At 61.9% G+C, this 16,339-nt stretch overlaps 1 protein-coding gene across 3 annotated transcripts in view; it reads right to left on the bottom strand.

Moving 5' to 3' along the window:
* Positions 1-3,084: 3,084 nt before the first annotated feature.
* The window catches only part of NOL4L (nucleolar protein 4 like), a 71,634-nt gene continuing 58,379 nt past the window's right edge, over positions 3,085-16,339 (bottom strand). For 2 of the 3 annotated variants that reach the window (XM_068150200.1, XM_068150201.1), the window contains exons 3-8: positions 13,625-13,896; positions 12,861-13,046; positions 12,567-12,758; positions 12,335-12,457; positions 11,072-11,273; positions 7,805-8,533 (exon numbers count right to left, since the gene is read on the bottom strand). In XM_068150200.1, coding sequence (XP_068006301.1) covers positions 8,334-8,533; positions 11,072-11,273; positions 12,335-12,457; positions 12,567-12,758; positions 12,861-13,046; positions 13,625-13,896 — 1,175 coding nt within the window. In that variant the 3' untranslated portion in view covers positions 7,805-8,333. Of the gene's footprint in view, positions 8,534-11,071; positions 11,274-12,334; positions 12,458-12,566; positions 12,759-12,860; positions 13,047-13,624; positions 13,897-16,339 lie in introns of all 3 variants that reach the window. The other variant, XM_068150199.1, reaches the window with a different exon arrangement.

Below are 16,339 nucleotides of genomic sequence, written 5' to 3'. Positions count from 1 at the left end.
TTTAACCGTACAAGTCCCTGTGGGAGGTGCAGCCTAAGGGATGCAACGAGCTGTAGTCTGCAATGGTTTATCCTGACCACGTCTGACAGCCCCCGAGTGTGGGGGGAGGAGAGAGGGACCAAGGCAGCCCGGGCTGGCCGCAGCCACGGCGCTGAGGGCAGAGCTGGGGGGTGTGGAACCTGCTTACCAAAGATAGGGGAGCGGAGCCAGGGGCTGGCTCCTGCCTCCTTTGGGGCCACTGTAGTGTGCAGCTGGAGCTGGGCTGGTCTGGGGGGCCCTGGGGGGGGCCCTGCTCTCATGTATGTCCCTTGTGGTATTGGAAAAATAAACACTCTGTAAAACCTGCAGCTGTGCTTTCAGTCCTTCCTGCAGCCCTCCTCGCTGCTCTGGGGGCACTGCTTTGCTCTTGTGCACCTCGGGGCGGGGGGGTTCAGAGCTCTGCTCGGGAGCAGGGCCAGAGGAGGACACAAAAATGAGCCCAGGGCTGGGGCAGCTCTGCTGTGAGCACAGGCTGGGGGAGCTGGGGGTGGGCAGGCTGAAGAAAAGCCTCCGGGGGACCTCAGAGCTGCTGCCAGGACCTGAAGGGGTCCTGCAGGAAGGCTGCAGAGAGACTTTTCATGAGGGTGCCAAGGGACAAGGCCAAGGCTCTGCTGGCTTCAGAGGTGGTGGGGAGAAGGCAGAGGGGCAAAGCTGGGTGTTGTGCTGTGAGGAAAGCTGTGTCCCTGGGAGCAGGCTTCTGGTTTCGACTCCACATGGCTCCTGCTGGGAGGGAAGGTTGAGCTCTGTGGCACCGTTGGTCCCTTCAGTGGTGGGGACTGACCCTCGGAGCCCTGCCAGCCCTGGGCACCTCCAGCAGCTGGAGGCACAAGGCATGGGGCAGCCCTGGCACAGGAGCTGGGCCTGGCTCCATCAGCTTTGGTGGAGGTTTTTGGTAGCTCCTTGGTGTTCTCCTGCCCTCTGGCAGGCTTCAGGGTGGTTAAAGCTCTCCAGAGAATCCAACTATGCTAAACGTGAGGGATGCAAGATAATTCCTGAGGTTGTTGCTACAGAGCTGCCAGGGTTTGTGTTCTGCTGGGGGCTGGGTGGTGATGGCAGGCTGGGTTGCTCTTGGAGCAGGGGAGCTTGGAGCTTCCAAGAGTCAAACCCAGTTAGAGGGAGGCTGTCACACAGAGCACACAGAAGTGGATGGGGCTCTCTGAGTGAGTTCATTTCCTCTCACGCAGACCATGCTGTTGGGGGCTGATTCTGATGCTCTGGAGTGTCCCAGCTGCAGACAGAGGGGACTGAGCCATTCTGTGATGACTTTCTGAGCTGCCCCAGAGCCCTGTGGAGCTGTGGAAGCAGCAGGAGCTGTGTGCCCAGGTACCAAAAGGTGGTTTGCACATTGGTGTGAGCCAGCACTGCCTCACCCCCACGGCTGCAGCCTTGGAAGTTCAGGAGCAGCTTAGCCAGGGGCTCAGTGTCACCAAACCTCTGTCAAGGAGATGCTTTGCCTGTGTGTTCTGCACACCCTGAGGTGAGCTCTCTGCACACTTTGACTGGGAGAATCACAGAATGGTTTTGGTTGGAAGAGATCTTGAAGAGATCATGGAGTCCAACCCTGAACCCAGCACAGCCAGGGCCCTCAGCACCACACCTCTGAAACCCCTCCAGGGATGGGGACTGCACCACTGCCCTGGGCAGCCTGGGCCAGACCTTGACAACCCTCAAAGGGAAGAAATTGTTCCTCATATCCAACCTAAACCTGCCCTGGGGCAACTTGAGGCTGTTTCCTCTTGTCCTGTCTCTTGTTCCTTGGGAGAAGAGGCCAAACCCCCCCTGGCTCCAGCCTCCTTCCAGGGAGTTGCTGTGGAAGGTCCAGCTGGGCCCTGCTGTCCCATCTACAGAGCCCAACGTTCAGGTAGGTGCTTGGCCAAAGTCCTGCCCTATGCATCCAGAAGTGAATCAAATCCAAGCCCTCCAGAGCTGCAGCTGCTGGCTCTCATCCTTCTGGGCCCTGCTGCCCAGCAGGCACTGAGGCAAAGGAGGAGCTCTGAGCTACACCACGCCTTGAGGCCAGCATCTGCTGGATGCAGAGATCATTCCACTGAGTGACTAAAGCTGGTAAGGGAAAAACCCAAGGAATTCCCAGGAGGGAGAGGGAGAACTTCCCACAGACCTCAGTGAAAACTCCCCTGGTGGCTGGCTGGGGCTTTGCTTTGGTTGGGTTTTTTCTTTTCACCAAACCCAAACACTTCACCAAATGAACAAATCCAAGGGAAGCATAAAGCTGGTGCCCAGCCCCCCCTGTGGGTGCTGCCAGCAGCCCTCTGAGGTACCCAGGGCTGTTGGGAAGGAATGGGAATCACAGCTGATGGCAAAAGGACCCAAAGGTGGGGGTGGGGGAGTGGAGTATTGGCATCTGAGCTTAGATCCTGCTCTGGTGACCACTGGGGTAAAGCTCTCACTCAAGGTGTGGGGCTCAGGAGGGGCTGGGAGGGGGTGAGGGGCAGGGGCTGGTGCTGGCTGTGGAAGGAAGAACCATGGCCAGAGATGGAGAGAGGGATCCTGCCCCTCTGCTCTGAGCCCTCACCTGCAGTGCTGGGGCCAGCTCTGGAGCCCTCAGCACAGGAAGGACCTGGAGCTGATGGAGAGGGTGCAGAGGAGAGCCACAAAGATGCTCATGGGGCTGGAGCAGCTCTGCTAAGGGGACAGGCTGGGGGTGTTCAGCCTGGAGGAGAGAAGGCTCCAGGCAGATCTCAGAGCAGCCTCCCAGCACCTGCAGGGGGCTGCAGGAAGGCTGCAGAGGGACTGCTCCCAAAGGCCTGCAGGGACAGCACCAGGGGCAGTGGTTTGAAATGAGAGCAGAGCAGATTGAGATTGGAGGTGAGGAACAAGTTGTGCCCCAGGAGGCTGCTGGAACCCTGCAGCAGGTTGCCCAGGGAGGGAGCTGAGGCCCCAGGGCTGGAGCTGTGCAAGGTGAGGCTGAAGGAGGCTGTGAGCAAGCTGCTGCAGGGGAGGATGTCCCTGCTGAGGGCAGGGGGGTTGGGCTGGGTGGCCTTTGGGGAGCTCCCTTCCAACCCAAACCATTCTAGGATCCCAGGCTTCTTGTTATACAGTGTTTATTAAGTAGATTCAGTCTTATATATGATATACAGATCCAAAAGGAAAACAAAACCCAACCAAAACCAAACAAAAGAAAGAGGAGGGGGGGGGAGGGAAGGAAGAAAAAGAAACCAAAACCAAAACTAACCCCAAAACAAAGAGAGAGACCAAAAAAAGGAGAGGGTTCCACATAAAAATCAGTGCATTTAGCAGTAATACCATGGAGAGAACAGCTCGATTAACAGCTCATTGGTCTTTGTTAAGTGAGGGGGAGGAGGGGAGTTGGCCTGTGCTAATCATTCCACAAAGAGAACAGAACTGGGGGTGCATCACAGAGAGGGGATCGACACAACTGTCCTAAGGGGCAAAAACCTTCAGCCACAGTTACTGGAGGAGTCCACAGGGGAGGACACAAAGAAGCTCTTCTCCAGCTCCTTGAGGAGGAAGTGCTCAGCTGCTTAAGAGCCACGGTTAAGTTGCATAGGTGCCTGGCTGCAAGGGAGGTCCTTTCCCAATCAATCCACCCAGTGAGCAGTGCAGTGTCACCTTCAGAGCTGGACCAAGGGAGCCAGAAGCTTGCTGTCTGGCCCTGGGGAAAGCACAGCATCCCAAGGGAGCCACTGCAGCTACCCAGGGAGTCACTGCAGCTTCCCAAGGGAGCCACTGCAGCTACCCAGGGAGTCACTGCAGCTTCCCAAGGAGCAACTGCAGCTTCCCAAAGGAGCCACTGCAGCTACCCAAGGGGCCACTGCAACTTCCCAAGGGAGCCAGAAGCTTGCTGCCTGGCCCTGGGGAAAGCACAGCATCCCAGGGAGCCACTGCAGCTTCCCAAGGGAGCCACTGCAGCTTCCCAGAGAACCACTGCAGCTTCCCAAGGGAGCCAGAAGCTTGCTGCCTGGCCCTGGGGATAGCACAGCATCCCAAGGGGCCACTGCAGCTTCCCAGGGAGCAACTGCAGCTTCCCAGGGACAACTACAGCTTCCCAAGGGGCCACTGCAGCTTCCCAGGGGCCACTGCAGCTTCCAAGGGGCCTCTTGCTCCCCAGGGAACGTGCTCCCACGCTCAGCCACAGCAGCAGGGGCCAGCCTGGGTGCTTCCATCCCGTTGGCTCCAGCAGGTTCCCAGGGAGGGAGCTGTTTCCCACCCTGCCCTCACAACCCCCCTGGCTCCAGTGCTCTCCTGCCTGGGTTGAACCTGCCCCACGCTCACCCTCCTCACCTCCTGAGGGGAACTCTGAGCTCCACCAGCCCTGGGGCTGAGCCTCAGCCCAGCCCTAAACCATCTCCTGGGGCAGGGGGGGAAACAAACCAAGAAACCCCAACCCCAAAAAAGCCCCAACCAACCAACCAACCACCAAAAAACTCCAACAGCTTGTGCAAAACCCAGAATTGCTTTGAAGGGCTCCTCAGCTTGGTGGGGGTCTTCCCGGGGGTGTGGGGAGGGGGTGTCAGGGGGTGAAGTGAAGCTGTGGCTCGGTTAAGCAGACGAAGCAGGTGAGGGTGGCAGCTTCCTCTTCAAGAGCAAGGTCTGGCAGAACACAGAGAGGGGAGGGAGGTTGTGGGGGGGGGGGGGCAGGAGGGGGTTGGGGGAGTTCTGTACATGTAAACAGTACACTTCCACTGAGTCCAAAATGAGGAGCAAAAAATACAAAGGTTCACATTGGTCTTAGGTAGATCAAACAGGCGAAGAACCGAGCTGGGCAGCTCCCAGACCACCGAAACCAAAGGTCCTCTAAAAGCACCACTAAATGATATAAAAAACCAGAGCATGGAAAGGGGAGAGGGGGAGGGGGCGGGGGGAGGGGTGGGGGGAGGCTCTGCTACCTTGTAAAAAGTCTTACAAAATAATTACAAAGCAAAAGTCTTGTTACACCTTCTGAGTTCGAAGCAGCAGTGCTGGGGTTGTGGTTCGCCCTGAACCCGACGGCCGCTGGCGGGGGGGGGGGGAGGGGGAAAGAGACCCTTTTGGGGGGGGCAGGGAGGTACAAGGTTGGGTCTGCTCACCAGCCCATGGAGGAACCACCATGGGAGCTGCACAGCCAGGCTCGGGGGGGAGTGTTTCCAAGGAGATACAATTAAATAAGGACAAAGCAAACTCTTCCCTTCTCAACCCAGGGCTCAGCTGCGTCCCAGCCGGACCCCGGCGCACCCCCAGCCCTGCGCCCTCCCTCCTCCTCCCCTCACAGCGCCCTGAGCAGCTGCTGCCGGCCTGCTCCTGCGCCTGCCCTCGGCTGGAGGAGCTGGGCAGGTGACCCCTGAGCCCCTCCTGAGCCGGGGCTGGGGCTGGGAGGCAGTCCTGGAGCACGGAGGCACCGCAGCCGAGCTGGTGCCAAGGAGAGCAGAAAGCTGCAGCTCAGCAGGGAGGAAGAAAAGGAAGGGAAGAAGAAGATCCCTGACAGAAACTTGCAGTCAGTCCCATTTGTCTCCTAATGGGTCACAGAGGTGCCTGTCCCCAGGGCTCTCAAGTCCTGTGGGGACCTTCCTACACAACCATGAGCCTGAGCTGTCTTCTACAGCAGTTAACCAAGAGAGAGAGCCACAGAACCTCAGCAGGTGCTAAGAGGAGCTCAGAGGTGACCTCTGGGCACAACTCCAACTAACCAAGCTGTGGCTGGTGCTCACCTGTCCCTGAGGCCCAAGGGCCACCTCTGTGCCAGCAAACTGGATGGCAAAGTATGGCTAAACCTTCTGGAGGGGCTCTGCCAGGGAGGGAGGCACTGCCCAGGCTGGGATGGTGCAGGGAGAGAGGAGCCCTGGGCAGGGATTGTCTCTGCCTCCCCTCCCTGAGCAGCAAAGGCCTCCCCCAGCCGGTCCCAGCTTTGCTCCTCCATGGTATCCACACAAAAATAACTATTTACAGGAATCCCCAGGAGGGGAGGAGGCAGGGGGCAAAGCAAGCAGGCTCCTGGAGTGCTGGGGGAAGCCTGAGGCTGAGCCCTGCCTCCAGGGGGAACCAGTGCCCCCCCAGCCCCAGAGGCTGCTGCAGGCAGTGAGGGGATGGGGGCTCAGCCCCCCATGATGCTGCCAGTGTCAGCATCAGCTGCACCTAAGGGCCAGGGGCCAGGTCCCTTTTCTCCAACTGCTATGGAAAGCTTCAGGTTTGGGGAAAGCAACCCAAAGGTGAAGGCCTTCTGCTGCTCCTCAGGGCTGAGGCTAAGGGCAGGGCAGAGCTTTTGCTTCTCTTCCAGTGGGTGGGGAGTGAAACAGGAGGGTAAAGGCTACTGAGGAAGCTGCCTGGGTCTGCTCCTGGCTGGCACCAGCTGCTGCCACTTCCCACAGCTCAGGCTCACACCAGCAGCATCAGCTCCAGGGAGCAGCAGCCCCCAGCCACCAGCTCAGAGAGCCCCCCCAAAAGAAAGGAGCTGGATCCAAAGAAGGGATCACTGTTTAAAAGGGCTGTACGGGGGGGCTGCACTTGGCAAGTCAAAACCTTGTGGTGAGGACTCCAGCCAGGGCAGGGGGGAGCTGTCAGGAGGAGCAGGGATCCCCAGCAGCTGGGCTCCAGGAGGAGAAAGGATTCCCAGCAGCCAAGCTCTGGGAGAAGCAGAACCCTCAGCAGCCAGGCTCCAGGAGGAGCAGGATCCCCAGTAGCCAGGCTCACAGGAGCAGGGATCCCAGCAGCTGGGCTCTGAGAGGAGTGGAAGCCCCAGCAGCTGGGCTCCAGGAGGAGCAGGACCCCAAAGCTAGGCTCCACATTGCATTGCCTGGCTCGGTCCCTGGTTTAGCAGCACTGGTAGCAGGTATTGCACTGAGCAAAGGGAAGTGCATTCTTGGGGGTGGGGAGGCGGGCAGGGCAGGACGGGTATCTCACTAGGGGGTTTCCACACTTTGGGGCTCGTTCCAGGACTGTCAGCAAGGAGGATCCTGGGCCCAAGAGGTCTGTGTCAGTTCTGCTGCCGACTGCTGCCCATCTCTGTGCTCTGCAGGGGAGGCAGCGGGGCCCCAGCCCTCGCTCGGGGGCACCCAAGCTGCTCCTCACCAGTTGATTCTCCTGGTGCTGGCCCAGGGCTTGTTCCACAGGGACTGGAGCGAGCTGGGGGCGGGGGGAAGGGGCGAGCTGCTGCCCAGCAGCAGGATCCCAGCGGATCCCCTGGATCTGCCGGGTGGGTTCCAGCCTCCTCGGCTCGATCCGCGCGTCTGCGACACTCACCCTGCCCCCCCCAGGGCCAGCTCGGCCGCTCCTGGAGGGAGCCCACAACGGAGCGTGAGGTAGAGTAGGGATGGTGACCACAAGACAGTGTTTCTCAGGTCCTTCCTTCCATCCTTCCTTCCTTCCTTTCTCTGCTCTGCGGGGGGGGGGGGGCTGAACCCAGCGTGAGGCTTCCTCCTGGCCGCAGGTCCTGCTGAGCTTCCTGCTGAGTCGCCGCCGCGGGGAGGGCTCAGAGCCTGCTGCTGCCTGGAGCCAAGGGCTGAGCAGGACACCGCCTGGGGCAGCTGCCACCGATGCTCACTGCGGGGGGTGAGGTGGGGGGGACAAGCAGCACCCTCCTCCCCCCAGGCTGGGGGCAGGGGGCTGGAGGGTGAATTCGCTCCCCGTGGGGCCGAGGGCTCCCCCTCCGAGGAGCAGGCAGAGCTCTGCCTGGGCGTTAGCAGCGTGGGGCTATGGAATGTGTGTGTGTGTGGGGAGGGGGGGTGGGGGTGCGGGGGGGGGTGGTTTGGTGGGTTGTTTCTTCACAGAGCAAAAAGCCTTCTGAGCAGACAGACACAAAACTGGCAACCTGTACAAACTCAACAGAATCCATTTCCAGAAAAATAAATTACTAAAGGGGGAGGGGGGAGGGGGAGGGGGGGTCCATTGTTTTTTCTCAATAAATATGTGATTCAGCTCACCTAAGACTTGGAAATCATATCCGGGGAGGGGGGAAGGGGAGGGGGGGGGGGGGGGGGGGAAGGACGAGGGGAATCTAACATTTGGGTCCACAAAGGTGATCCTAAATACATCTGCAGCCCCAAACCTCCCCAGGCTCCCTTCTGCCCTCGGCAGTCCCCACATCCTTCCAAGGGTTGGCTTCTGCTCGGGCAGTGGAAGGGGGCAGAACGTGTCCTCGTGCCTCAAGTCCCAGGTGCTTGGAGTGTAAAACAAAAGAGGTCTTTAGGGTTCCACCTTCTACAACTACGAGTGCCCGCCGCTGGACGGTCCTGAGCAGGATGGGGGTGGGAGCCTGGCTCGAGCAGGTACAAATTGTCTTCTGGAGAAAGGAGGAGGAGGAGGAGTTGGAGGAGGAGGAGGAGGGAGGCAGCCCCGGGGAGTCAGTTCTGCTGCAAAATGAGGTTTTCCAGTTCGTCTGCGGAGCGCAGCAGGAACGCCGCCGACTCTCGGTAGCCGGCGATCAGCTGCCGCACGGCGCTGATCTCCGTAGGGCTGAGCTGCGCAGCCTGCATCCCCCTGCTGGTGCTGTTGGAGGGAGCCGTGCTGGAGGCCCCACCTTTCATGCTGAGATCGGTTGGACCTGCCGAGGAAAAGCGAGAGGGAAAGGCTCAGGCAGGGCAGCTGCGGCCGTGGGCAGCCCGCTGGCTGGGCAGGGGAAGCAAAGGCAGGAGGCAGCCCCTGGGCAAGGAGAAGAAGAAGGGGAGAAGAGAAAGAGGGGGAGAAGAGAGAGAGAGAGAAGGGGAGAAGAGAGAGAGAAAGAAGGGGGAGAAGAGAGAGAGAAAGAAGGGGGAGAAGAGAGAGAGAAAGAAGGGGGAGAAGAGAGAGAGAAAGAAGGGGGAGAAGAGAGAGAGAAGGAAGGGGGAGAAGAGAGAGAGAAGGAGGGGGAGAAGAGAGAGAGAAGGAGGGGGAGAAGAGAGAGAGAAGGAGGGGGAGAAGAGAGAGAGAAAGAGGGGGAGAAGAGAGAGAGAAGGAGGGGGAGAAGAGAGAGAGAAAGAGGGGGAGAAGAGAGAGAGAAGGAGGGGGAGAAGAGAGAGAGAAGGAGGGGGAGAAGAGAGAGAGAAGGAGGGGGAGAAGAGAGAGAGAAAGAAGGGGAGAAGAGAGAAAGAGGGAGGAGAAAGGGAAGGAGAGAAGAAGAAGGCCCTGAGGTTGTTAATCAATGCAAGCTGCTGGAGCAGTTGGTGATGCTACAGGAAGGCTTCAGGAGAGCTGAGCTCCTGCTGGGTGCCCTGACAGGGCACCAGGGGCACCAAGCAGGGGACTGGGCACTGGCAGCAATTCCCAAAGCAGGAGAGGAGAGTGCAGCAGCACCCCCAGGCCAGATGGGTCCTGTGGGGCAGGGGCAGCTAGGAGAGGAGAGCATGGCCCCGGGGAGGGAAGGGTGAAGGAAAGGGTGAAGGAGAGAAATGCTGGAGCAGCCAATGCTGTGGGAGGAGTGGCACCAGCAGAGGACTTCCACCACAGGCTCATCAGGCTGTGAAGGAGGGGAGGAGGAGGAGGAGGAGGAGGAGGAGGAGGAGGAGGAGGAGGAGGAGGAGGAGGAGGAGGAGGCTGTCATGCGAAAGCAATTTCACTGGACAGAAAAGGCAGCGGAGCTGTTTCCTGGCTCACCGAGGGGGAAGGAGCTGGGAGTGGGTTTGAGCAAGAATTGCCTGAGGTGGGGGATGGAAGGAGAAGACACTTCTGGGCGGCAAACCCCTGCAGGCTTCTGCTCACAGAGGCAGCAGAAGGGACAGCTCCTTGCCGGCAGCTCACCCTTGCCGCTGAAGGAGTGGGCAAGAGCTTGGGCGAGGGAGGGGGTGGGGAAACGAAGGTGAAGCAGAGGCATGAAATGCATCAGCAAGGAGCCCAGCGCTGCTGTGGGCTACACACAGCACCTCCTGCTCCCCCCCGGGGCTGCTCTGAGCTGCTTCTGCCAAGGAGCCCTCGCTGGTGGCTGGCTGAGAGCAGGGTGCCAGGCAGCGCAGGGGCCCAGGGGTGCCGGTGCTGTGCTGGGGAGGAACCGGAGCTGCCTCCAGCATGGCTGCAAGGATTAGGCCTCGGCAGCTGGAGGCCAGGGCGGGATCTTTATTCAGGGTTAAGAAGCATTAGGAAGGGATGATAAGAGTTAATCCCAGACAGGCACTGCTCAGGGCTCCGGAAATCATCCTCCCAAATCCCACCTCCCCTCGGGGCGGGCAGGGACAGGCCAGGACTCCAGAGTGGACTGGGGCAAGCCAAGGCAGCCCACAGCCGAGGACCAGCCAAGGGCCAATGTGGTGGTCTCCAGCCCTTCCTGCCACCACTGCTGGGAGGACAAAGCCAGCAGGCTGTGGCCCAAGGGCAGAGCCTTTGCTCCATCCCACATCTCTTTTGTCTGGGTGCCAGGGAGTCACCAGGTACCACGATGGCATCTCCCCAGGTACCACGATGGCATCTCCCCAGGTACCACGATGGCATCTCCCCAGGCACCCTGCTTGTCCCCAGGCCACTCTGCCTGGTCACTTGCTCCTAACTCAGCCAACCCCTCAAGACCTCAGTTCTGCTCTTCTCTGCTCTATTCTATTCTACTCTTTCTTCTTCTGCCTTCCCACCCTGTACCCTCAGTCCTCCTCCCCTGGACACTTCTCACAGGCAATCGCCAGTCCCTCACCACCCTCCCAACCTGTGCCAGGAGCTTGGCTGTGCCCTGGGTGCTGCTGCAGGGCCCCTGAACTTCACCAGCCCTGTCCCCATCCCTGTGTCCCTGTCTCCAAGAGCAGCCAGCACGGGAGAGGAAGGACTGAGAGCAGCCAGGAGCTGAGGGCAGCGACAGGCGCCCGCCCCTGTTAATAATTAATGGCTGCTAGAGAGTCTCTTCTTCCCTCAGTGACACTCCTTCCCTCCACCAGTGCCACCCAAACAGGCCTCCCCACTTCAGTTCAACAATTAACCACCTCACTGAGGAGGCTGGGCAGAGGCTGCAGGGGGAGAAGGGGTTTGGAGCAGCCCTGCGCAGCGGTGGCAGAGGCTCTGCCGTGCCCAAGCTTGGCACGAGCCATGGGAGCAGCCAGTGCCCAGGCTGCTGGGGAGCTCTCAGAACGGGCAGAGGGCAGAGCTGATGGCTGGGGAGGGGGTGGGGGCCCAGGGGGTGGGCACTCACCGTTACTGTGGTTGCCTGTCTGGAGGGAGGCAGGGGGCTGCAGGCTGCCCCCCAGGGACCCGTAGCCACGGTAGCTGTAGTTGAGGCTGCCGTTGATGTAGACTGGGTCTTGGGAGTAGGATGAAGCTGGCAGTGAGTAGGAGGAGTGGGTGATGGCTGTGGAGTCTCTGGAGTGCTGCTTGTCCAGAGCAATCGGCTCGTCCTGCACAGGGCAGACACAGACTGGCTCCAGCCTGGGGCCCAGCTGGCAGGGAGGCAGCAGCCCAAAGCAGTGTGCCCCCACCCCGCCAGAGTGAGGCTCATGGGGCACCGTGGGGCCCTGGCCTGCAGCCCCCCCCAGTTTTACAAAGGCTTCACAAAATGCTTCCCCAGTTAGAATCCTGGAATCACAGCACAGGTCTGCGTGGAAGAGATCTTTGAGATCATGGAGCCCAAGCCTTCCCCCAGCACTGCCAGGGCACCCCCAAACCATGGCCCTCAGCACCACAGCTCTGAAACCCCTCCAGGGATGGGGACTCCACCACTGCCCTGGGCAGCCTGGGCCAGGCCTGGACAAGAAATTGTTCCTCATGTCCAGCCTAAACCTCCCCTGGGGCAACTTGAGGCCATTCCCTCTTGTCCTGCCACTTGCTCCTTGGGAGAAGAGCCCAACCCCCACCTGGCTTCAGCCTCCTTTGAGGGAGCTGTGGAGAGCCAGGAGGTCTCCCCTCAGCCTCCTCTTCATAGAATCAATAAGGTTGGAAAAGACCTGAGAGATCATCAAGTCCAACCTGTCACCCAACACCTCATGGCTAACTAACTGACCTCATTGTGGCCTTCCAGTATCTGAAGGGGGCTACAAGAAGGCTGGGGAGGGACTGCTCAGGATCTCAGGTAGTGATAGGACCAGGGGGAATGGAATGAAGCTGGAGGTGGGGAGATTCAGGCTGGAGGTGAGGAGGAAGTTCTTCCCCATGAGAGTGGTGAAGCCCTGGAATGGGTTGTGCAGGGAGGTGGTTGAGGCCCTGTCCCTGGAGGTGTTTAAGCCCAGGCTGGCTGAGGCTCTGGGCAGCCTGATCTAGTGTGGGGTGTCCCTGCCCGTGGCAGGGGGGTTGGAGCTAGCTGATCCTTTTGGTCCCTTCCAACCCTGACTGATACTGTGATACTAAACCCTGGCTCCCCCAGCTCCCTCAGCTGCTCAGAGGGGTCTCTCTTCTTTCCTCCAGCCCAGCCCAGGCTGCTGCTGGCTCCATCCCTCAGCAGCTGCAGCCAGCAGCACCGTACCTGGGACGTTTGGTAGATCTCCAGCCGCATCCTCTTGGCTGCTTTCCGCGTTTCGCTCTCGCAGGCGGCAGCCAGGATGTTCTCCGCCATGGCTGAGGTCAGGTGTGGTGGCGTGGGCCTGGTCTGGGGGGACACGAGCAGGGGGAGGTGCTCAGGGGTCCCTGCTGGCCCTGGGGGCGGTGGGCAGCAGCAGGGCAGCCGGGGGGTGGGGAGGGGGTGGGCGGCAGCTCACCATCTCCATGCCGTTCTTCTTCATGCGGCGGCAGGACTTGAGGTAGGTGCGGATGCGCTTCCGTGCCCGCTCCTGGAACTCGGGGAACTGCCTGCTGCAGGACTCGATGATGGCCTGGATCTTCTCCTTGGGCTGCTTGGAGATGGGAACCATCCTGTCCAGGTTCTCATCCACGAAGAGGCGCACGAACATCTGCCGGGGGCGGGGGGGAGGGCACAGGCGGTGAACACCCAGGCGGGAGGTGGGGATCACCCTTCCCCCCTGCCCCCTCCCCCCAGGTGCTACCCTCCCTACATTGAAGGCTTTTAGCCTCTCGGGGTCCATCCCCTCCGAGTCGTTTATCTTGTCGTTGTCCTCGTGGTCATCGTGGTCGTCGTCATCCTCGTCGGCCGTGGGGGCCCTGCCCACGGTCAGGTCCTCGGGGCAGCCGCTGACCTCTGTCTTGATGGAGTCGTAGCTTCCAGAGCTGTATGGGGGGGACTGAGAGGAGATGGAGAGTTACCACCAGCAGCCCTCACCTGCCTGCCCCTGCCCAGGTCACGGGGAAGGAGCCCTCGGTCCTTGGCTCAATGCTTCTTGGTGTCCCCCTGGGAGAGGAACCCAGGGCTGGGCTGCCCTGAGTGCAGAGAAGGCTCCAGGGAGACCTCAGAGCAGCCTGCCAGTGCCTGAAGGGCTCCAGGACAGCTGGGGAGGGACTCTGGACAAGGGCTGGGAGTGCCAGGATGAGGGACAATGGCTTGGAGCTGGGAGAGGGGAGACTGAGACTGGAGATGAGGAAGAAATTCTTTCCAGTGCGGGTGGGGAGACACTGGCACAGGCTGCCCAGGGAGGCTGTGGATGCCCCCTGCCTGCAGGTGTCCAAGGCCAGGTTGGATGAAGCCTTGAGCCACCTGGGGCTGGTGGGAGGTGTCCCTGCCCAGGGCAGGGGGGGTGGGAACTGGGTGATCTTAAAAGGCCCCTTCCAGCCCAGCCCAGCCCCTGCCCGCGATTGCCCGCCCCGTGCCAGGCTGGGTGCCCGCCCCGCGCCAGGCTGGGTGCCCGCCCCGCGCCTGCCGTACCTCGGCCGTGCTCTTCACGGCGTACTTGACCCTGCTGCGCAGGCCGTCGGCGCCGCAGCCGTCCGGGGGGTAGGAGGGGGTGGCGTGGGCGGGGGCCAGCTTGTCGCAGAGGTTGATTGGCTGCTCGTCGGCCGCCGCCGTGAAGTCCATGGGGGCCGCGGGGCCATTGCCGTTCATCTCGGGGAAGCTGCTGTCGCCCTGCGTGCTGCTGGAGGTGGAGGGGTTCAGGGTGGAGGAACCATTCCCGCTGCAGCTCTCTGACGAGGAGTCGTCTGCGAGGAAGGACACACGGACACACGGTCACACCCCTGCCACCCTGGGGTCACACCCCTGCCACCCTGGGGTCACACCCCCGGCACTTTACAGCCACCCCCACTGGCACGCTGCTGCCACCCCCGTGGCACCCAGTGGCCATCCCCATGGCATCCTGTGGTCACCCCCTTGGCACCTTGCAGCCACCCCATGGCACACTGTGGCCACCCCCATGGCACCCTGCAGCCATCCTCTATGGCAGCCTGTGGTCACCCCCATGACACCCTGTGGCCGTCCCCACTGGCATCTTGTGGCCACCCCAATGGCATCCTGCAGCCACCCCATGGCACACTGTGGCCATCCCCATGGCATCCTCTGGTCACCCCCCTGGCACCTTGCAGCCACCCCATGGCACACTGTGGCCACCACTGTGGCACCCTGCAGCCACCCCATGGCACATTGTGGCCACCCCCCCAAGCCACACTGCAGGCCCTGGGTCATTGCCATGGCTCCCCTCTCTCATCCCTCCAAGCCCCCCGGGTGCTGCCGTGCCCTGGGTGCTGCCATGCCCCGGGTGCTGCCATGCCCCGGTGCCCAGGGCCACTTGTCCCCGTGGCAGGTGACAGTGCCCACGCCTCCGCCCCGGGGCTTGAATAAGAACTTTGGAATTTGGTCCTTTTGGGTTTCTGTTTGCATTGCAGGGAGGAGAAGAGGCACTGCCCCTCCCCGCCGTGCCCCTCGCCTCCTGGCACCCTTCTCCCAGCCCCACTGTGGGTGGCAGCCCCAAAGCTGGCAGCCTGGGGACTGCAGCGGCCTGGGGGGTGGGGACAGCACACGAGGACACCTGGGTGGGAAAACTCTGAGTCTGTGCTGCCTGGGAGCAGCCTCAGGAGCTCTGGGCACAGTGGGCACACTGCCTGGCAAGACTGCTACCTGAGGGGACAGGGGACGCACCACTGTCCTGCTCAACCCCCCAGTGCCCTCCTCCACCCTCTGTGGGCACTGCTGTGCCTGTTCCACACACCCCAGAGTACCCCCGCCCCCCCCTCACTGCCACCCCTTTCCTCCACCACCCTAACAGGCAGAGCCCACAGCCCACGGGCAATGCCCGCCCCCCCCCAGCCTAGCTCCTACTTGGTGCCAGTTCCATTCACACCCCCGGGCTCCTGGCACCATCCCCTGCCCGTGCCCTGCTCCCACCAACCTCCCCAGCCTCACGCTGCTCCAAAGACCCAGCCTGGCAGCGGCACACCGCCTGGCCCTGCCCGTCCCCATGCCCGGCGCCGCCAACACCCGGCCGTGCCCGTGGCCAGCTGAGCAGCCGCGGCCCCGGGGCCGGGCAGGACATTCGGGGAGCCGCCGAGGCCGTCGCCTTCCCTCCCCCTGGCCGCAGCATCGCCTTTCTCTCGGGAGGTGCCTCCGCGGGAGGGCAAGGGCGCCGCAGCACGTGGGGAGCTCCCTGCGCCAGGCTGCACCGAACAAAGAAGCTGCCGGCGGCCGGGAGCAGATGGCAGGTCCCCACCGGCCGCCGCGCCGCGGGACAATGGGGTCGGCCCGAGAGGTGCCCTCGGCACCCCGACAGCGCCTGCCGGCTGCCGGGGAGCTGCCAGCTCCAGAGGTGTGCGGGCCGCGGGGTGGAGGGATGGTGCCACCCATCCTCCTCCTCCTCTCCCCCTCCTCACGCTGGCACCCACGGGGGGAGCTTTAATGAGAGGCTGGGCGAGCGCTGCCCTGACCCTGCGGCAGCCCAGGACTTTGTATCCCTTCGAGCAAACAGCCCTGAGGGCCCCCGGGCTGGCCACGGGGCACAGCCGGCGTGTGCCCAGCCGCCCTGCTCGCTGCCTGGCCTCACACCTGTGCCAAGGCTGCTGCCAGCCCCCTAAATTCCGAGCTGCCCGCTGCAGCTCCCTGCTCGGCCGAGCTGCCTGCCCCTCCTCTCCCTGGCACTGATCCCCTCCCTGTCTGAGCCGTGACCAGAGCTGGCCTAATCTCTGGCCTTGGGGTTTATGTGCCAGGGGGTCCAGCTTGGTGGCAGGTGGCATCTCCCTGGCATGGGGCTGGCTCCAAGCAGAAGGGCAGGGGCTGAGTGCTGGCCTCATGTGCCAGGGATTTTAGGGCTTCTGGGGGAGCTCAGCAGCCATCACCACCCTGGGACACCCTCTGAGCCACCTCCTGGGACCAGCACTTATCTCCTGCCCCTGTGCCACAGCAACGGGGACTGGGCAAGTGGCTGCTGCCCAGACCATGGCAGCAGGGCTTCTGCTGCTGGCTCAGCCCTACCTAGAGGACCAGGATGCCAATGGCACTGCCACCTCCTGCCCCACACCTGGGGGTTCACCAGAGGCTGGCGCTCTTGGGCCCCCTTGGGTTTTGCTCCAGTGCCTGCTCTGTGGGATTCTCTGCTCCACACATGCCTTGCCAAGAGGTGCAGCCAGCACCCTGGTTTGGGCACAGCCAGACCCA

This window comes from Melanerpes formicivorus, unplaced genomic scaffold, assembly GCF_026170545.1.
Source record: "Melanerpes formicivorus ecotype bairdi unplaced genomic scaffold, bMelFor1.0.p_v2 SCAF_19, whole genome shotgun sequence".
NCBI lineage: Eukaryota > Metazoa > Chordata > Aves > Piciformes > Picidae > Melanerpes > Melanerpes formicivorus.
This window is presented reverse-complemented; position numbering and strand designations above follow the sequence as displayed.